The following is a 22630-nucleotide window of genomic DNA, read 5'->3' on the forward strand; positions in this document are numbered from 1 at the left end:
TTGTGAGTTGGTCACAACTCAGAGTAGGAGAACCAGTAGGGAGTATACAAGTTGGAAAACTCACGGATAGGAGCCAAGAATGCCTCTAAACATCTTACTATACCCAGGGCAGTCTCCTACATTACATATGTAGCGTTAATGTTGGGAATCCTGCCTCATTGGTTTTCCTATGTTTGTTAGATGGTTGTTGTAACATTTGAAAGGTAGCAACACCATTTCCTCTGCCAAGTTGGTGCTACTCCATTATTCCCACCTTGGGATAAGTCTTTCTTACCAATGGCATGTGGAGTGAACAGCTGATCAAAGGGCTTGATTGCAGCATGCTTGCTTGAGCCATTAATGTGCACAGCAAGCTGCTCAAACCCTTTGCTGTTGATAAATGTTCTGGGAAACCAGCATGCAGTATTTCTGTTCATTGCATCTCTGCTATATTCCTGGCATTCTTCAGTCCAACCACCAAACCTAAATTGGAAAACCCATGAGTTTTTATAAAGGAAGAGGAAATGGATAATTTGCATAAGTAAAAATAGACACTGACCTGTAGTATAGGAAATACTGTGTGTCCTCAGGGGCATCCTTGCCAGCAAGCCAGGTGCAACGAAGAGACACTTGGTATGGCCTTAAGTGGGTGTGGCTACTTAGGACAGTGTTTGTGGTACAAGTTAAATTCATAACGGAGGTTCCAGAAGAACCTAGGGGACCACAGATACAAAGGACAAAGCATTGCCTTAATGGCTTCTGAATTTTATGATTTTGCCTGACATAATACTGATTGTGACTGACCACAAGCATCTATTTATAGAAACTCATTTGCAAAGTGCAAATTTACTGAAGAAATGAAACCGGAGTTAAAGAGCCTTGACATGAAAAACGACTCGGCTACTTTAGATGTACATATGGATATATGTCTGTGAGACGGATGTCTGAAAGTTCAAGTCTAGTGTCATGTGTCCAACAATTTCAGCATTCTAGTGCTATATTTATCAATACCAGACTCTTAGGCATTGTCCCCCATGATGTCTGGATTCCAGCTTTTCTGCCTGCAAATGAAAGGTTTTATCAAAGAAGTTCTCCAGAGTCCCCTTCCTTCCTCCACCACATGAGCCATTCCTTATTATCCATGTCTCATGAATTACATGGATTACTGCTCAGGAGATGAATTTTGGCAATACCCCAAGATCTTATCTTTACATTACAGAGTCAGTGTCCAACAGCTTGTAAAAGTCTCCCTAACATGCCATAACTTCAAATCTGAGATTTCAAATGTTTGTTTGTATCAAAATTACATTTGTGACATCCTGAGCACTCTATCAAACAGACTTGCTGTTGTTCCTCAAAGAATCAAAGGGAGAGAGAGAGAGAGAGAGAGAGAGAGAGAGAGAGGGAGAGGGAGAGGGAGAGGGAGAGGGAGAGGGAGAGGGAGAGGGAGAGGGAGAGGGAGAGGGAGAGGGACAGGGAGAGGGACAGGGAGAGGGAGAGGGACAGGGAGAGGGAGAGGGACAGGGAGAGGGAGAGGGAGAGGGACAGGGAGAGGGAGAGAAAAAGAGAGAGAGAAAAGAGAGAGAAAAAAAAGAGAGAGAGAAAAGTAGGACTAGGGTCAGGGAGAACCTGTCTAAAGAGAAAATTCTAAGTGATTGAAAAGTTTTTATTTTTTCTTAAAACAGTTATAGATTAATTTTTTTATCGCTGTCACAGAGTATCTTTCAAAGGACAGAAGGAGTGAGAGGAGAGATTCTCCTATTGCCACATAGACATTGGAGACAGGAAACTGACTGGTTAGTTTGTCTTGTGACACACATATGCATAGTATATATGACATATACACATGTGTCTGTACAATCATGCTTCTGTATCTATGGTATGGGTTCCAGAACATTCCCCCATGCTAAAATATTCAGATGTTCAGGTCTCTTCTATGACGTCATCTTGCATATAACTTACATAGCATCTGGTCTAATATAAATCCTTCCTACATAACTTAGAATATTGAACATAAGTGCTCTGGAAATAGTTGTTAGACTGTGTTATTTAGAAGATAGTAGCATAAACCAATCTGTTCATGGACAGTATGAATGCTTTAATGCTTTTGTCTTGGAATGCATTTGATTGTTGAGTCCATGAATATAAAACCCATGGATACAGGCCTTCCCCCTTCATTCTGTGTGTGCATGTATGCATCTGTCTGCATACCAAGCATCCACACAGTCTATGCCATGTCAAAGCAGTTTTCCAGTTCCAACCCAAATTATTCAGTGTGACTTTTCACTTGGTTAGTGGCATAAATTATACATACTTGGTGTCAACATGTATTGGGGGTACAATACCAATATGTCTGAAAGTTCAAGTCTAGTTGGTACATATTGGGGGTACCATAGAAACTTAATACTGAAAGAAATATCACATAAAGGAAGTTCAGTTGTTCCTGAGAGATAAAATAATGGCTTAAATACATGGCACACAATGGCCTCTATTTATATTCCTCTGTATTCTTTGACATAGCCTCCTTACTTAGAGTTTAGCCTGTTGGGAACTCTTTGAAGAATTATGAGTCAATGCAAGCTTCTATGTTGTCACCAACACAGTCTGGGGGTTTTGGCTAAGCGAGACCCCAGGGTTTATTTTGTTAAAGACTTTGTTCTGCAGCTCTTGTTGCTATTGAGAAGTGGAGAACCCTTTCTGAGTTGATGACTTCTCGGAGGTGTTTGGGGAGACATCTTTAAAAATAGTTGGACCCTTGTTCTTTTTGTACCTCTTGTTTGCTCCCTGGCCTTAGACATCTACCACCTGCTTTTGACATAATTCACTGTGTTACCACATGGCCTAAAAACTGACAGCCTGCCAGGTCATGGGTGGAAACCCCCACAAAAACCAGAAACCAAAATAGGTGTATTATCTTACATATTTGCTATAGTAAAAAGAAAGCTGACTAATAATACAGGCACAATCTTCTTCTCTGATGAAGTGGATAGGAGAAAAACTTGAAAAACAAAAACAGATGTTGGCTAAGACATATATGATTTAGGAAAGTGGCATATCCTAGGATCTGATGGCCTACCTATTTCTTTTTTTCCAGTCTTGTGTCTCTATTTGTCATGTAAGCTACCTCTGCTTACATGTATGAAAAGCCCCAGCTTCCACTAAAGTCTGGTATAAATTTAGGGATGACTTACAGGAATGTGCCAATGGAAACCCTATGACAGGCATGATTGGAATGTGGGTGCTGTGGAAGGGGATTGGAAGGCAATGGTGTTGGGTTAATTAAAAGTGGCTTTTCTTTTCTGTTTTGAGAGGTGTAAGATGCAAAACTTAGATGTCCCATGTTTTTTACCTGGTGGTGCTCTGAGTTCAGCAGAAACCCAACTGCTGGCCAGGTCTAAACGGTTGCGCTTCAGAATGGTCCTCACACTAGCTGCAAAGCCTTCGTGAAGGGGGCTCACACGTTTGCTTTCAGTCGTTTTGGTATCATACTAAAATAGAGCACGCCAATCATGGCATGTAAGAGAAAAACAATATTAATCAAATAGGCCCTTGACTCCACTTTGAAAATGATGCATAAGTGAAACAGAATGAAGTAATCTTAGAAAACACCCATTGTAACATTAGTGCAGTTTCTCAGTGACACATGAACATATTCCTTTTTCTTTATCTTGGTTTTCGAGACAGGGTTTCTCTGGTAGCCTTGGCTCTCCTTGAACACACTCTGTAGTTCAGGCTAGCCTTGAACTCAAAAAACTACCAGCGTCTGCCTTCCAAGTTACCTCTTATTCTCATCTTTGATGCCAGTCTCCTCTCCAGGAGCAACTTCTTGACATGAAATTCTTTAAAATTTCATATTTACTACAAAATGGTTAATACAAATCACACCTTCCTTTCTTTCACCTTACCATAAATATAATACATGGCAATCATGTTATTACATCCCTACCTTAAATCAGAGACTGCAAGAAATCAACTTAAGACCCATAACATACTGCATGAACTTAGCCTTGACCTTGGCTTTACTGACCCTTGTACCATTTTGCTCACTACATTCTTCTGGTTGTAATGACAGTTTAGGAGGTATGTAAACAATATTATCAAATACATTATACTTCAAAAGTTGGCAAACAGGCTGTGGAGATGGCTTAGTCAATGAATTATACAATAAATGTAATATTCGAGTCATATGGCAGCATGCACCTATAACCTCAGGACAGAGGATAAGGCAGAGACAGGTGGATCCCCAAATGTCATTGGCTCATCAGCCTAGCAAAAATCTCAAAACGTAAAAGTCTTGGAGAGTGTTTAAGTGTTTAAGGAAAGTGTCAACCTGTGGGCTTCACACACCTGTATGCACAACCGCCGGCACATGTGCACACAACCACACTAACAAGTACAGAACAAGCACATGCTCTCTCTATCTCTCTCTACCCCTCTCTCTGCCCCCCCCTCTCTCTCTCTCTCACACACACACACACACACACACACACACACACGGTGGGGGGAGAAAAGGAGGGGCAGTAGGGAGTATTCTTTCTTGAAGAAGAGAATTTTCCTTGAGATAAAGCCTTCTGTGCTAGCGTTTCATCTTGAACAATAAGCATTGGTCTAATTTACTTTACAGATCCTACTGGTAACACAACAAGATGACCTTACTCTTGGTAATGATTGTCATCAGACCCAACACTTACTTCATCTTCTTGTGGCGCATTTATTTTCACATGGTACACTAGATCAGCATGCCTTTGCTCCTGGTGAGGATTTGGGTCCCAGTGTAAAAGAACTTGAGCTAATCCAATGGCTTTAATGGTAAAATTGACAGGTGGTAGAAGTAAAACTATTGATTAAAAACAAAAGGAAAACAATGACGCAATGCATCGTTGTCCATACAGAGTACTTTTTTGTGTACTGTGTTGGGAATGAAACTCAGGGTTGCTGAATATGGAAAAGGTATGTTACCACTAAGCTGTAATCTTGGTCCTGAACATATTTTAATTATTTTCTTAAATAACATGCTGGTTTGTTGTAGCTTATTAGAATATAAAATACTGAAATAATTTGGCAAAAGTTTCCTTAAAATCATTGCTAGTTCATGGTTCAGGTGTTACTTGTAACTTTCACAAGTTTTTCTTGAATATGAACAGCCTACCATATTGTTATTGAAGCTGTAGTTTCAAAATAACCATCACAACCAGTGAAATGGTTGTGATAACTTCTGGAGTTCTAATTCTCACCACCCCTCTTTTTTATAATAGTATAGAAGATAGGTAGAAAACACCAGGGATGGGGGCTATATCAAATATGACAACAGTTGTATCAAAGACATCTGGTTTTCATTGCATGAAAGTACCTTACCTACTTATAAAACCAGTAATTTTTCATACTAAAATATTTCATTTAATTAAAGAATCAGTCCCCACTGATTGTACAGCATCATTGTAAAGATGCTGTGAAACAGAATGAGCAAGAGAAGAAAGAAAAACAATTTCAATACACTTTTCACTTTGTTATATTTTTCTGGCCATACGGTTAGACAACTTCTTAAAATTTCTCACTCAAACTAGGGTAACACTATACATTGTGATACACGTATTACAACCTTTAATTTATTCATTTACTAAATTCTCAGTGCTTTCCATTGACCTTTAAAGGCCTTCATGACTCTGCACCTGCATTTGACACGCAAGGGTTTCCAGGACTGTCTATGTAATTCACCTTTATTCCAGCAGCCACTGGCTACTGTGGCTTCTCACATCTAAACTAGTTAACTAAACCCCAAAGTTCATTGCTCTAGATGGACTGCGTATATTTCAACTGCTTGGTGAAATGTGGTCTTTACAGAGAGTTCTAGACAGAGCAGGGCTGGTGCCATCAGACAGTTTTCCTCTCTTAACCTCGGTTAGCATACTAAACCCTTAGATCCACAAGGGGAATGGGTGGGGGGGTGGGGGGAGACAAATGGTAGATGTTTGTTCTTGCTTCCTTTGAAGCCTTTTGTAAAGTTTCCTATGGAAGTGGAAGTCCTAAATGTGGCCTCCTGAGACTGCTTTCTTCCACGATGCCAGTTTGTACTCTTAGAATTGAATTTCCCAATGAAGCACAGAATTTACATTTTTGCCCAGGCGACCTTCTTAAATCTCAAGAGTTTATACTGTTTTCTAAAAATTTCCCAGTAGAATGCGTATTTAGTAGAAAACGCTATTACCTATTTTATAATGTACTTTAGCAAAACCGAACATTATTGCAAAGAAGATGCTTACACTTTTGGTGAGAAAGTAAGTCAGTTTGCAGTGTTGCCGAAGCTCCCATAAGAATTAGTAACACAGGCACCATGGTGGCAAAATACTGTCAGAAAAATGAACGACAAAAAATCCAAGTCATTGTGTTGTCATTTGTAAGGAAAGCTGGTAGCTACTTTCCAACATAAAATCAGAGCATTGATCATTTAGCAAAGGCTCACGCTTTCTCTTGCCTCCTGAGAGCATCTGGGGATGCAACCATATGGAGCTTTACTCTTGGGCTGTAGGTTCATAGTCTTTGGGGACAGATGACATGTAAATTAAGAATTAATGAGAAAGTGCCCCCCGTGTGTTTGGGGGCATAATAAGTACAAACAAACTTCTTATTTGACTAACAAAGGGTGAACTAAAGTTCACAATGCACACAAGGAGAGATGGATCTCCCTGCTAGAATCCAGTGAGCAAATATGTTGAGCTAGAAGAAAAGGAAGAAAAGAGGAGAGGGTCAGTATCCAGGACATCAGAGCAGTCTTGGGACAGGAAAAGTTCTAAGCAATTAATAATAGACATAAACACTACCACTTACATTTATGTGTTTTTAAATTAGGGGCTTGGTGGCACAGTGTTATGTAGGAAGTCCTAGGTTCTGTCTCCACTACTCTTCTTCCAAAAGTCAATGTGACAAGAAACTACAGTGATAACAAGGTGCAATGTGAGAAACACAAAGAGCCTTTAAAATTTCAGGATCGATTTGTGGTGCTTTGAGTTTGGGAGAACGTGATTTACTGTCTGAAGCACCCAGATGAGAACAGGCCAGGGGAGGGCATAGTCACATACCTGGAAAAGTGTTAAGTAGTTCTTCTTCCAGAAAACAGCTTGATAATCCAAAGAAAGGGGAATAGAATGTTGGGTTCAGTGAGTGAGGAAAAGCACACAGTCTCAGCCCTGGAGTCCAACAGGGGCATGCAACAGTTCCTGCTGGGACCTGCAGATCAAGGAGAGATCTGGAGTTTCCCCCAAAATCTTTCTCAAGCTTAACTTTAAGGAAGAACAATGTGTGTGGCTTCTACCTGACATGTGCCTCCTCACTTAAAAAAAAATTATTTTTTATTATCGTGTGTGTGTGTGTGTGTGTGTGTGTGTGTGTGTATGTGTGTCTGTGTATATGAGTGAAGACCTACTTCAGGTTTTCAGACAAAAAAAATATATGCTTTTGTATCTTGATAGCAATTAAAATGACTTACTGGGCTGAGATGTAGGTCAGTGGGAGAAGCTTGCTTAGACTATATAAGACCCTGGTTAGACCCTTAGCATTTCCCCAATAAATATTTTTTTAATTAATCAATAAGATGAATCTTTTCTTTAAAAAATTACTTAAGTGGCCAGAGATTTTCAAAGTCTTACTCCAGTGCAGCCAACGAAAGGACCTCCATTAGATGGATTAATTTCTGAAAATTAATACCAGATACTCTTGCTTCATTATTTTATCTTATCTTACAATGTCTTACTTAACCTACTGCTCTTACTGCTAAAGTTAGTGGAATAACACAACAGCTGTAAACGGACAGCATATAGAAGGCATTCTTTCCTTCTTCCTTTCTTTTTTTCAAATACACTTATCAGACTTGTGCCAGTTTTCAGCAAAACAATCCCATTTCTTTTTCTGTGGTATTTCCTCCCTGTAAAAGTGAATTTTTGTACCCGATCATGGTCATGACCATGAAAGCAGATACTGCATTAGTCTTCTAAATTTTCAACAAGTCAGACATTTCATGCTAAAAGGAAGTATTTCCAACGCAATAAGCCTGAGAAGCTAACATATCCTTCGTAACAACAAAGATAACTGCTGCTTCAAATTATGAAAGCTGCATCTTTAGATGTCAGCATTTCCTGACATGATGTTCTATATCCCCTACCTCCCCTGGTTTTCATTAACAGGAGTTCTAGGTCAGGAAAAAAAACACCTCACATTAATACCCCTGTAGTGACTTTTACTGACTGGTAAAACAGGAAGTATCTTAACACAGTGCTTGTAAAAATAACAAACATCTGTTTATCCTTTGCAATTAAATTGTTGAAGTAAGTAATGATTCTGCTGAATATCTCAGTGGGGAGGTAATTGAATATTTTATATTAGTAAGCACTCTCCCCTAGAATTTACCTTGTATTCTGATTTTATAGTGCCTGAAAATAGAATTCTCTTTCAAGTTTGATCACTCAAACATTTTTTAAAACTAAGTTTTGGCCATTAAGGGCAACATGATTCTTCGTATCTTCTGATTTTTTTTTTAATGCCATAGGCAATACTTTTGAGATATTGTACAGCTCAAGATGCCCAAATAGGCCACAAATATCTCAAAACTGAGCAGATAAATTTCAGCAAAGGCTGAAATTACTGGAGCTTCAGTATCTGACTCTTTGTTTCTTGTGATTAGCTGACTCTGTTTCCCCCAAACTACTCTTTGTGGCTGCTTAAAGCACATGAGCTTTTTGCAGGAGACATCATCTTTAGTTAAGGAAAAAAAGATTCCAGCTTTTTGGTTCATACATTCAAATTTTTACACTACTGTCAAATAGACTGTAAGTTATTATTATTAAAATATAGTTAATCTAGTAGCTTTATCTATTTGTGCAATCTCAAGATGATAAAATACTTAAGTCATTTTTCTCTTGGCTACCAATTAAAATGAAATCCAAACCCATTACATTATTAAACTGAGGAGTAAATTAAGAAGAATATAGTAAATAAAGATTGCCTACCTACTGCCAGAAATACATGCTCTATCTTTGAGGGTGATTGGAAGGAACTTGTTCACTAACATTTCTGTGAGTGATCATAAATTTCTAAAGCGGCCTTGTTGAAATTTAGAAGACCAAAGGAGTGTGATATCTTTTTATGACAGATGTTTCTAGAAATTAAGTTGACTCAGGCTCTGGCCATTAATGATGGACTTCCCCAGTGTTCCTGAGAGTCGGTCAAATTCTGCAGAAGTTCAGAAATATAATTTTCCCTTTTCAACTTATTTTTTATGCCTGGAGTATTCATTTTACAACCAAAATTATATTGGCAGTTCCTATTTTTAAGGCCTTTGTGAATGACTTGTGGTGTCATCTAATTCCAAACGCAACCGAAATGGGAGAAATTGAAAAGCCGCTAGGAGGATTCACGCTATTTTAGAGTGTTACAAGGAAAGAATTTGCTTCCCCGTTTTAACCCTGTACAGCATAGCCAGCCATAAAACACAATTCTTTACTGAGGGTGATGGAGACATAAAGCAAAGAATATGTTTAGCTAGGTACACCATGCCACCCCCACAGTGAAACACCGGACATGTGCATAAAAATATAAATGAAAACAGGATGACACATGGGACACTTTATTTTTCCCACCACTGGACTTCTGAATAATTTTCTAAAATATCCTAAAATACCACCCTCATGTTCAAGTTGTAGCCACAAACACAAAAGACTCCATAGGACCAGACTCAAATAGCTGCCACCCTCAGTATTCTGAATAGAGAGAGTGTTCGCTATAAGTATCTCGATACTTAACTGCATCCCACCAATTTCATTTGGCACTAAGTATTATCCACATAGATGCTTCTTCATTGGTGGACATACCTGTCTATGGATAAGCCCTTCAGTTCCATGGATTCTCAACATTAGAAGTCGAGAACCACCGAAGCCTGTCGCATCTGGCTTTCCATCGTAGCCCCAGCATGGATCACCCTATCAGATCCAGGGCACATGCCTATTAGGCTTGGTCCAGTGAGGAATAGGGACAAGTCATTATCCAACCCTGATAAGGCAAGACAAGTCTGTTCAACATCAACAAAGAGATAGCTTAGATCAGCTGTGGGACTGTGTGGGGAACGCCTGGCAAGCCTGGCTTCTTGCATGCACTACTTGAAAATTTCCCCACATTGTATGTTAAGTAATGTTAAACAAATGAGACAGTTTAATTTTCAAAACTTGATTATATTTCAAAATATAAATGTTTAATAATCAACTACATAGATTTATCACCAGACAACTATTGAAGACAGCATATGAACATGCAGAAATAACAGGTAATGAAACGCTCAAAATTGTAATTCATTGAATTATAATTTTTCTAGCCTTTCCTCTCTTTTTCTGCTTATCTATCTATCTATCTATCTATCTATCTATCTATCAATCTATCTATCTATTTAATGTTCCTTTGCATACATGCTTTCTGTGTATCTGGAACATACATCTTCCTGGCTTTAGGTACCTAACTAGTGAACATAAAGTCAAATGAGACATTTCATCAGCTTTTTGTACATTTTAGATGAAATAAAAATCACAGATACAAAAGAAATTTGCAACTACCAAAGAAATCAGCAGAAACCAGAAACAAAATAACTTGTTATATGATGACATCATTACCTTATTTTTGTCTCTGAATTTGTAACTTTTGAAATTAACTCTGAAACTTCTTCTGATTATATCTAACTAGATCTGGAGCCTATTTTCTAAACTCATATATTTTTGAAGAAGTCTTATCGCTAGATACACACTTCTTTTAATTTTTGTAACGTGTAGACTGCCACAGGAAACAAATGTCTTCTATTTCCAAGGGCTTTGACAAAACATAAGACATTAGGTTAACGAGACTCACAGAAGAACGCATTAGCTACAGAACCAAGGCCAAAAATAGAACCACATACCGGGACCTGTCCAGTGAGCTTCTTTAAGTTTGGTATCCCCAGTGTTAGCTGTCCCTGCTGATAAGAGGGCTAAAAAGTGTTCTGTTTCCTCTTTTCTCTATTGAAACATTTTCTGTGTTTACCAATTATTTCTCTTTTCCTGTCCCTCCTTTTGGTGGGGGTCCTGGGTGTGTCTCCAGCCTCGTCATAGAAAAAGGTATTTATCTGCCCCACCAACCCCACAGTGAGTCAAGCGTTTGATTCCTGCTCACTGAGAGGTACAGTGGCTGCCGCAATGGAAGCCAGCAGCTGTGCACCTCCTCTCCGGGTGCACTGGTGTTTGACTTTAAGGTGGGTGGGTTCTTTACTCTTTCATCATCAGAGCTGTCATGGTTAAGAAGACACCTGCAGTTTCTCTTACAATGGAAAGACCATAGGACTGCTCTTTGGAGGAAGATTCCCAAGAGAGCAACCTATTAAAGAGGGCCCACACTGGAGTCTTAGTGATCGTACTGTTCACTGACAGAGGCTGGCCTCCTCCAGCAGATACCATGATCTGAGAACTCTGCAAGCTTCAGCCTGGTGTGTGTGTGTGTGTGTGTGTGTGTGCGCGCTCCCGCATGTAAGCAAAGGTACTGTGTCTGGTTACTATCCCAACGGTAGGCTTGTGAGTTGATAAGTCACGGGGCCTGACACATGGGCAGCTCCCTCCACCTGAAGCCTCAAGCCCTCTGACTTCTGCTTTGTTATGAAGTTCTGAACACTTAAATGAACATGTGGGGAGAGGAGTGCCTAGGGGTCTGGTTGTAATAAATTGCTAGGGTCTATCGAAACTGACCCAGTTCATCCTTCATAAGTCCTGACAGTGACAGTCTCCAGGGCACACTCCACATGCTTCCCCGGAGTCATCTCCCAGGGCCCAGTGCAGTGTTTCAGTTGATGCACTTTGAGTCTCCTGCCCTTTGCTTTTTTTTTTTTTTTTCTGGTGGTTTCAGTGTGGGGAATTTCACACTGAGTGGCTAGCAGAGCAGATATTTTTCCCGTTTAATTATGGCTTACAGCAATGTTTTTAACCCCAACCATAAAATTATTTCCTTGCTACTTCATAACTGTAATATTGCTACTGTTCCAAATCATGATGCAAGTATCTGATATGCAAGATATCTGATATGTGACCCCTGTGGGGTGGGGGTGTCACATCCCACAGGCATAAGAAGCACTGGCTTAGAGAGTACACAAGAACTGGGTTCAGTGCATTCTTATCTGAGCCAGTAACTGCCTCCCAAAGGCCAGCTGCAGGCTCAGCTGTAGGAATACCTGGTGTGGGACCCCTAGTCCCCAGAGAAACCAGCACAGAAGCCTTTCAGAGAAGAGGGGGCAGCTATCCCCTCTGAGCAGACATAGAGAGGCCATTGTGGAGGCTAGATCAATGTTTCTGTTTGTGAGATGATAAATGATGAGTCCCCTGAAGGAAGTTGCCACATGGCTCAGTGTCGGCATAGTGTAAGTACAGTAGTCTGTGTGTGCCCCGGGGTTCCCAAGGTAACCATTTGAAAGAGATGCCAAAATGAAACCAGATCAATTGTTGTTTGATGACCTGAACAATGTGATCTTCCTTGGGGAAAGAAGAAGTGAAACGAGAAGCAGAAAATAACTCTTGCTCTTGGCTGAGAGCTGTCCAGGAAAGTTCAGACAGAGTTTCAGCCATCTGGCTAACTCTTCAGAGTACTGTGTGTCTTAGTTTAGATACAGCACATCCATCACAAAGAACACTGAAAATACTTCTTACTCATCATGGGCACAGAACATTGTGTCCAGAAAGGCTACTTTGAACATTTGTTGTATTTCTTACACGTGTTTATTCAAAATGTATTTACAAATTTCAGATATGCTCAATGCCAGATTCTCTGAAGACTTTCAGAAAATTATTCTGACTATGCCTCTGAATACCATTTTTCCTCAAGGGTATGGTTTGATATTTTAACTTAGTATATCAATAAAAAACAAATAATATGCTCATAATTCTCCCATGTTTTTCTGTGAACTCAAAGGCCATAACAAAGGCAGGAATTTCATGGCATCAGTTTCATTCTTTAAGATAAAATATAAGTGTCCAAAGACATAATGGAACATTCTAAAAGAATTCACAAAATTAGTGTTTTTTTTTAATCTTCCTCCTTCCTTCAGAAGGAAAATAGAGAGTATTTAGTCAAATGGCATAAGTGAATCTGAATTGTAATTACATAGGAAGCAAAATTCACTGGATTCTCCTTGATTTCTGGCTAAATCAGCTTATTCAAATGTGATCTGTAGAGCACAGTCTCTTCTGTATAGAGGTTTATACAGAAGAGACTGAAACTCAGTGCAGGTTTCTTTGCAATAGGAAAAGAAATATCAGGATGGTAAAGGACAGACACAGCTTCTCAATCTTGACTTGTGTGAATAATGAAATGGGTGACTGTAATTGTGGTAAGCTTCTTTATGGGTTTGTTTGTTTGCTTGTTTGTTTGTTTTTGACCAGGGTCTTATGTATCCTAGACAAGCTGTGTATTCAGGGATAAGCTTGAGATTGTGATTCTCTTGCTTCTTCCTGTGCTCTGGATTACAAGTATTTACCACTCTTCCCACTATTATCAAGGACATTTGATAAATAGCTATTATAGGAAAAACAGTAAGAGAGCATACACACACACACACACACACACACACACTTTTATAATATCATTTTAGTCAGAAGAATGGAAGGTTATGCCTAAGTTGTAGGTTCTATATGTCTAAATTTCAAGGTTATATCTAAATTGTAGGTGTCTTAGTTATTTACACAGAACAGACATGATAGCTTAGCAGTGGTTAATACTGAAAGGCATCTGCTTCTCACCTGCATGTCTGATTTCTCACCGGGGTCTGGTTTATTTTACATGGGTTTCAGATCACATAATGGGTTCAGGTTTGGTTCAGGCATCTGCAGGACGTTTGAAAATAGGACTTCCCAAGGCATGTTGTTTTTACAATGATAGCAGAAATGCCAGAGGACAAAACCAACCATTTAAGTATATGTCAATTATCAGCTCAACTCTAAGGCTCAGAGCATAATACAGCAGGATAAAAACCAGAATCAAAAGTCTCATGCCTAAAGTGTACTCTGTCATCCACACCTGTCAGGCCAAGGTAAAAGAGCATGCATGTGCAGGTCAGTGAAGAACTGTGAGTAAAGTAATTCCTTCTAATACAGCAAAATTAATATTTTTTTACTTTATTCATGTGTTTCTCATATAATACAAATATTCTGTACAGATGCATGAACAAAAATTACTTTAAAATGTCGGAGACACATTGATCTACTTAAAAATACTGAAAACACATTGATCAGAAGGATAAAACTAATAATTCAGAAGTAAATTCTTAAACTTATGATCAATTAATATTTTTGCATTTGATGTGTGTGGTATGTATTTATGGGTGACCATGTGTGTGAATCTGTGTAACTTCAAAATTGACATCTGGTGTTGTCTTTGATTAATTTCCACTTTATTTATTTATTTATTCTCTCAAATGAGTTTATGTAGGTAAAATGGCTGGGGAATCACATGGTTTCTCACGCCAGTCTGTGGGTAGTTGGCTGTGAACACTCTGTGTTCCTCCAGCTGGAAGTTAGGCCCAGCTGCTGCAGCCCCAAACACGACAAAGTCCTTGCGTTTCCAAAAATGGGTTTATTGACATTACAGATGGTGGATGGATCTGGGATCTGGATGCACCCTCCCACCCCCATAAAACCCAGGGCAGTCATGAGTTAAATAGGGAGGAAAAGAGGGGGCAAGGGCTGGGAAGGAATGCTTAATTGGCTCCACCCTCTGTCCTTCAGGTACCTCATTAGTATGTAAATCTCTCTAGGGCCTGAGGCCTGTTAATCATGCCCTCCACCTTTGCTCTACTTGACTGAAAGGCTCTGGTTGAAAGGAGAGCAGACCTCTTGTCAAAAGCCTGGGTTCTGGGGGCGTGGCCTAACCCACAACCCAAGAACCAGGATACCCTTCCACGGCCCACAAGTTTATAACTCAATAATCAGCTAATTTACCTAGCTAGTCTGCCCCAGGACTCTCTGTCTACTTTAGTGTACTGGCACTGCAGGTGGCTGTTACAAGTGCCCACAGCCTTTATGTAGGTTTTGGGGATCCAAACTCTAATCTTCCAAATTCTGGTCTTCTTGTTTGCACAAGAAATACTTTATATACAAAGCTGTCTCCCCCTCTCAATGAAGTGATTTTTGAGAAGGTAACTAATACAACTCAATCAGGAAACACTAGTTCTTTAGTGCACACAGATATGCAGAAATCTATATTGAACTTATTTTACAACATATGCAAAAATGAATTTAATAGAGATAAAAGACATGTAATGGTTATTCTCGTCAACTTGACTACACATGGAATTAAAACCCAAGTACCTGTAAGAGATTGTTTTCTTCCTTTCTTCCTTCCTGTTTTTCTTCCTTCCTGTTTTCCTGCCTTCTTTCTCTTCTTCCTTCCTTTTTCCTTTGTTTTGTTTTGTTATTTTAAGACAAGGTTTCACTGTGTAGCTCTAGCTGTCCTAGAATTCCCTCAGTAGACCAAACTGGCTAATACAAAGAGATCTGCCTGGCTCTGCCTCCCCAGGAAGACTCACCTTTAATCTGGATCTTTTGAGATGGTAAGATCCACCTTTAATCTGGGTCACCACTTCTGGTAGCTATCTATCTATATAAGAAACATGGAAGATGGAAACTTTTGCACTTTGTCTGCTTGCCCTTGGTCTTGATGATGAGAATTCTTCAGAATTCTAGCCTATATTGAAGACTAGCTGAGACATACAGCCTCGTGAACTGAACAACTACTGGATTCTGGGAATTTCCTTTGTATACAATTATTGTTGGATTAGGTGGATCTCAACTTGTAAGCCACTCTAATAAATCCCCTTTATCTATCTATCTATCTATCTATCTATCTATCTATCTATCTATATCTGTTCTAAGAGTTCTGTTCCTCTAGAGAACCCTGACTAATAAAAGAGGGAAATGTATAAAATACCCAGAAGAAAAGAAGCATAAGTCTTCAAGAGTTTGGTGGCTTGAATAAGAATTGCCCTCAATAAACTCATCTATTTGAATGCTTAATCATCAGGGAGTTGTGCTATTTGCAAAGGATTTGGAGGTGTGGTCTTGTTGGAAGAACTGTGTCACTGAGGGTGGGCTTTTAGTTTTCAAAAGCCCATGACAAGCCCAATGTCTCTCTGTTACTGTCTCTCTCTGTCTGTCTCTCTCTCCTCTCTCTCTCTCCTCTCTCTCTCTCTCTCTCTCTCTCTCTCTCTCTCTCTCTCTCTCTCCTCTCTCTCTCTCTCTCTCTCTCTCTCTCTCTCTCTCTCTCTTTCTCTCTCTCTCTCTCTTTGTGGATAGTGGCTAATGCAGAAACTCACAGCTAGTCAACGTGCATAGAAGGTCCATGAACTGAGCTGCCACAAATGGGGCATCTATATCAAACCCTTTGACCCCAAGTCTCAGGGACCATCATGGAAGAGAGGTGTAAAAAGATTTTAAAAACCAGATGTCAGGGAAGACTAGGTCAGAGTCGTACCTTCTGAACATGATGACGCCCTCCACTGATGAACTCACAGCAGCTGTGACTGTCTGCATGAGACCTGCAACACCAGGCCAGGCAATAGTCCAGTATAGACTGAGGGACAGCTCACAAACCCCAACCCATAACTGAGGAGCTAGTGACTCTTGATGGGAGGTTTTGGAGGGAGACTCCATTTCCTTAATGGTGTAGACTCTTGTACATCAGCTGTGTTCCAGAGGATGGACATATATATACCCATGAGTGTATGGACAGCAGCACAAATTGGTCTCAAAGGCTATCAAAAAAAGGAGATGTGAGTTGGGTGGGGTCATGTGAGTGAATCTTGGAGGAGTAAAAAGGAGGAAAGGGAATTAATCATAATTAATATGATTAAAATGCACTATCTTCATGCATGAAATTCTCAAATAACTAACACAAACATACTAATGTTTATGTGAATATGCACAGCATTACCTGTAAAAGCCAAGAACTGAGAAAAACCCAAGGATCTATCAACCGATAAATAGATAAACAATATGTGGTACAGAGCTTAGAAGATGACTCAGAAGGCAAAGAGGCTTACCGCACAAGCACAAGGGCCTGCACTCAAAGCTACAGACCCCTCTTAAATAAACTGAATGCATGGTGAAGGTCTCTAATCCCAGCAGTAATGGAGCAAGATGCAAGGCAGAGGCAGGAGAATACCTGTAACCTGCCATCCTGGAACATAATGCAGAAAAACAACAAAAATGACTCTAATGGATCAAGGTAGAAAGTAAGAACTGCTACCTGAGATTGCCCTCTGCCTTACATAGGCATACAGTGGTGTATGTATCTCACTCTACTCCCCGGGTGCCTGCCCCTGCAACACACACACACACACACACACACACACACACACACACATACACACACACACACACACACAGAGAGAGAGAGAGAGAGAGAGAGAGAGAGAGACAGAGAGACAGAGAGAGAGAGAGACAGAGAGAGAGACAGAGAGAAACAGAGAGACAGAGAGAGACAGAGAGAGAGAGACAGAAAGACAGAGAGAGACAGAGAGAGAGAGAGAGAGAATATATAGTATGAGCATCAATGGCAGGCTGACAAATAATAAAAAGGAAGTACTAATCCATGGTATAGAATAGATTAACCTTAAAAACAGGAAGCTAAGTCAGGGTAGTCAGAGTGAACCAATGCATGAGTCTGTTCTTCATGTGAAGTGTCCACAACAAGATAATCTATAGAGAAAGAAATATCAGCTAATAATGATGGAGACGTCTGCTGTAGAGGGGACACAGTGAGGAAGAGTCTGGAGAACATGAGCAGCTGAGCAGTAACCGCTACTGTTATGTTGGCTTGTTTGGGGTAAAGAAAACATTTTATACTGTGTGTAATGATAGTTAGCAACTCAACTGATTTCTAAATTCATTGAGTTATATACTTTCCATGAATTTTATGACATTTACTATGCGCCAGTACAATTGTCATAAAAATACAAGAAAGATCACCCTAACACAATTTTATCAAAACCACAAGCAGTTGTTGGAAAATCAGTATAGTGTAAGCTTAGTGTGTGTAGGCTCACTGTGTTTTACAAAAAGTCCAAGCTTGTCTCCGTTCCGTAGAGATTCCCAGAAGCTGAAGCTTTCCCAGTTCTTTCTTCAGCAGTCAGAGCTCTGCAAGTCAGATCGGAAAGGAGCCAAGTTGTTTAAAAGCCAACAAAGAGGTAGGAGAGATAACTCACAAGCTAAGAGCATTTATATTCCCTGTGTAACTGTGATGGCCTAAGTTCAGTCACCTGTACCTGCATCAAAGGCTGAGTGAGGTCTTGCCTGTGCCTGTAAACCCCAGTGTTGTAGAAGTTAGAGACAGGAGAATGGCCAGGGCTTGCTGGCAGCCAACCTAGTTGAAAAAAATGTGAGGTCTTAGAAAGAGAGAGATTTTGCCTCAAAGGATAAAGGAGGATAGCCAACACTCTTCTCTGGCCTACCCAACACATATGCACATACAATATACATAGTGTACAATCATACAAAGAAAGAAAAAACTTAACAAAAACTGTACAGTTAAACATTCTATTAACAAAAAAGTAACATTTTGTTTCAGTGAAGAAGAAAGCTCTTAGTGTGTCTGATGTTCTATGTACACATATATCACTATAGCTCCATAAACCCATTTTACAGGTGAGTAAACTGAGGCTTAGAGAATTTACATAGCACGGCTTTTTTGTAATGCCTCCCAAATTCACATTGCCTGGAATGGCAGAAATGTTCATTCTACAAATATTAGTGTTGTTCTAGAAGATGATAAATGTTTGATTTGGAAGGAATATTTAGTTAGTAATGGCCGGTGAGTAAGTCTTCCTGAGAATCCTCTGACTAATGCACAATTCAGTCTGAATGTCCTCTGGTCCATGAAGCCCTCTCCTGCTTCCCTCCTCCTCACTGACCTGCTGCTTGTATAGTTCTATTGTGTGCTGTTACTGAACTGAGAGTGATGGTTGTACTTCTGTCTCCACTGCAGTGATGGCTGCCAGTGCATCCTGTCTCGAATTTGAAACCCTGGGTGGATCAGAGAACATGTTTGTTTTACTCCAGCTTCAGTGTTTCAGAATCTTTGCTAGAAGCTGGCACACAAAGCAGGGTTGGGAGCTGCAAGGAGGGAGGTGGTTTCTGCTTTGGCAGTAGACTGGCTCATGTGAACCCACACTCAGAGCTAAACTGTGCAGTAAAGAACGAACGACGCTATAAGAAACTCACTTTAGATTCTTCCTTACTCTGATCTGAGGCTGCCAAAAACTTGGAATTTTGAAGGTGATTATTTTCAGTCTTTACCCTTGGGCCTCTGTTCTCTTAACTGTTATTGAAATCCCATCTTTTAAAATTAATGACCCAGTATGAAATTTCAGAGCAGCTAAAATTGATTCGTCTATTTACTTACCTCTTTTAAATGTAAAATAAAATTGCATTTGTGTGTAAAATCCCCCAGCACCAATGGAAACTGCGATTCTACACTTGCTGAGAAATATCTTTATTTGTCCTCTGGGAGATCTTAAACTTTAGTTGGCTTCTATTAAACTTTTATGAGAACAAAACTGGAGAATGACTTTTTCTTCAAGCAGGTACGTTTTGTTGTTTCACAGAAGAACACACATGTCTGAAACAGAACATTTTTCCCCAACAAATTAGGGTGTGCCACTTACAAAGAAAAAGGACAAGGTAGGAAAGGGTAGGAGAGAAGACTAGCAGAACTCCTGAGTTGCAGATTGCCACATCAGGTCACAATCTTTTTTTTTCCCCCATGAGTTATCTAAATATTGCCTAAAATGTGTTTCTCAAGTGGACGACAATGTTATTATCTTGCCACACAGTGAGAAGAGTCCTTCTGCCTTCTCAGAGTGTTTGAAGATATGGATGCTTCTAGCAAGGAGGATGAAATGAGGGGTGGGAGCACAAGGGGTGTCCCTGAGGGAATAGTCAGTAGAGAGTTCGGAGTATAGTTAGTTGTTTTTGTTCTAATGTGTGTGTGTGCGTGCGCATGCACGTATGTCTATAAAGGTAAAGGTAATTGTGTGTGTGTGTGTGTGTGTGTGTGTGTGTGTGTGTGTGTGTGTGTGTGTACGTGTGTGCCTGTCAGTCTGTGTAAGGTTGCACATAGGGGTGAGTGTGTGGTGTGTGGTGTGTGGTGTCTGTGTGTGTGTGTCTGTGTGTGTGTGTGTGTGTATTCAGAAACCTAGTTCCTCTAATCTGGGGGATAGTGTCTCTCACTAACCTGGTCAGTTCAAGCTTCTCTGATTGGTCACCAGTAAGCCAAAGGTATTTACCTACTTCTGCTTCCACAGTTCTGGTACTACAAGGCATGTTGTGTGTCATCATGCCTGGCTTCATTTTACATGCGTTCTGGGTACTGAACTTAGTTCCCCATGCTTGGACATTAAGCACATTACCAACTGAGCTATTTTCCCTCTCCTTCAGCCAAATTTGTAATGGAAATCACACAACCTGCCTAAAAGGCAGAGGGGGGAGCTAAGGAAGGTATTCAATGTTATCTGAGGTGGCTAATGGTATTTTACCTTTTTGCATCTTTCCATGGTATTCTTGTTCTCTCATCTGCCTAGCCACTGACGATTGGCAGGCTAAATAATAGGAGAACCCAGAGACCAGTCTACTTCTATAAAACATATGGTTAAGGTGAGACATTTTCTGTAGATTGGTCTTATGTTATCTAGATAAACAAATCCAGTTGTTAATGTCCTCATAACCTGGTGGCAGGAGGAAGCAGGAGGGATGACACTGTTCTCTGGACTTTGAAGATAAAGAAATTCTCTTGGAGCTAGAAAAAAATCAAACAGGATCTCCCAGAGTACTCAGAAGGAACATGACTCAATGGACTTCTTTTAGAATTTGACTTTGAGGTGGTTGGAATTAGAAAGTCTCCCATAGGCTCAGGCACTTACATCCTTGGTCTGCAGTCAGTAGTGTTCTAAGAGGAAATTTAGAAGGTGTGGCCTTTCTGGAGGAAGGGAAAGTACATCACTGGGGACCAGCACTGAGACTTGGTAACAGCAGCCGGCTTTCAGTTTGCTTTCCTTTCTTGCCTCTTACTGCTACGCCCCTCCACAATGATGGGGGCTTATGTTTCTGAAACCATAAGTTAAAATAAACTCCCCCTTCCATAAACCCCTTCTGGTCATGGTGCTTTATCACAGCAGAAGAAAAGTAACTAATGCAGACTTCCAGAGATATGAGATGATATATTTATGTGGTTTCAGTCTTAACATGTTGAATAGTTGGTTACAGCAGCCACAGGAAGCGAATGCAGTGTTTGCCTGTCATTTCCTCTTCTCGGTTCATCTTTATCTTTTCTTAGTTTTCTTCTAGTTACCATTTATTGTTCTTTTCCCCCAGTGCCACTAACATGGCCCACGTGCATAAGGACAGCAGCTTCAGCCTCCTTCCTGGGCCTCCATGCTGCAGTGATCACACTTGGGAAAACACAAGTGGGCTTATAGAAACCCCTACTTCAGTAAAACCATCAACTCCTTACTATTAAAGTTAAAAATAGGTCCAGGGACATGATACACAGTGTCATCCTGTATGATCTGATCTCTGTGGCCTCCCCCTGTGGAATCATTGTTGAGTCACAGTTCTGAATCAGAATGAATGAATGAATCTAAAAGCCTGAAGCCTGTGATGGCTATTCTTGGTTGTCAACTTGATTATATCTGGAATTAACTGAAACCCTATGGGCTACAGAGGATTTTTATTAATTAAATAATTTGAAACGGGAAGACACTTTTTTAATCTGGATCTTTAGAGATAGAAATATAAATCTTAATCTGGATCTTCTGAGGTGGAAAGATCTGGGTTCCACCATCTGCTTGTAGCCTATATAAAGAACACAGAAGAAGGAAGCTTGCTTACTTTATCTCCTTGCTGTCTCTACAGTTGGAAAGTAATTTCTTCACTGGCAGTAGTTCTTACTTCTTTGGGATTCTGATATACTAAAGACCAGCTGGCATATGCAGACATCCAGCCTCATGGACTGAACAAGTACTGGATTCTTAGACTATCGATTGGCAGACATTGTTGGATTAACTGGACCACAGCCTATAAGTAAATACCATATATATGCATATATATATACATATATACATATGTATATATGTGTGTATATGTATGTATGTGTATATGAATATATCTGTGTACATAGATATGTATATATATTTATATATACACACATATTATATATAATGATAGACAAATATGTATATACATATAAGTCTAGATTGCTTTTATTTCACTTTCCTGATACTTCTTTCTTAATCACATATTGGCTTCTAATTGATGAATAGTAGTCTTGACTGACATTTGTATCTAGAATAGTAAAAACTTACCAGACTCTTACAGACTGTACTCTGTACTATACTCATCTCACAATATAAAGCACATACTCGGAGAGAATTCTTCCTGGGCTATTGACTATTAAATACCAGTTCTTCTGACCATGGAGTTTCCATTTCCCTTAAGGCTGGTTTGTAATAAGAGTTCATAGTAAACATGTTGTAGGAAAGAGAGAGTGTGAGACCTTCAGTGGTCCTGGTGGTTCAATTGCACATACCATGCATAAAAGTTTCTTTTAATTAAAT

The 22630-nt window shown here is 39.9% G+C and overlaps 1 protein-coding gene across 1 annotated transcript in view; it reads right to left on the reverse strand.

The window, feature by feature from the left end:
- Positions 1-11100, reverse strand: part of Il5ra (interleukin 5 receptor subunit alpha) — a 43855-nt gene extending 32755 nt beyond the window's left edge. The window contains exons 1-8 of the mRNA XM_034512445.2: positions 10910-11100; positions 9840-10017; positions 7056-7203; positions 6240-6324; positions 4671-4816; positions 3329-3467; positions 539-692; positions 275-462 (exon numbers count right to left, since the gene is read on the reverse strand). Coding sequence (XP_034368336.1) covers positions 275-462; positions 539-692; positions 3329-3467; positions 4671-4816; positions 6240-6312 — 700 coding nt within the window. The 5' untranslated portion in view covers positions 6313-6324; positions 7056-7203; positions 9840-10017; positions 10910-11100. The remainder of the gene's footprint in view (positions 1-274; positions 463-538; positions 693-3328; positions 3468-4670; positions 4817-6239; positions 6325-7055; positions 7204-9839; positions 10018-10909) is intronic.
- Between the last annotated feature and the right edge of the window lie 11530 nt (positions 11101-22630).

This window comes from Arvicanthis niloticus, chromosome 9 (assembly GCF_011762505.2).
Source record: "Arvicanthis niloticus isolate mArvNil1 chromosome 9, mArvNil1.pat.X, whole genome shotgun sequence".
Lineage (NCBI taxonomy): Eukaryota > Metazoa > Chordata > Mammalia > Rodentia > Muridae > Arvicanthis > Arvicanthis niloticus.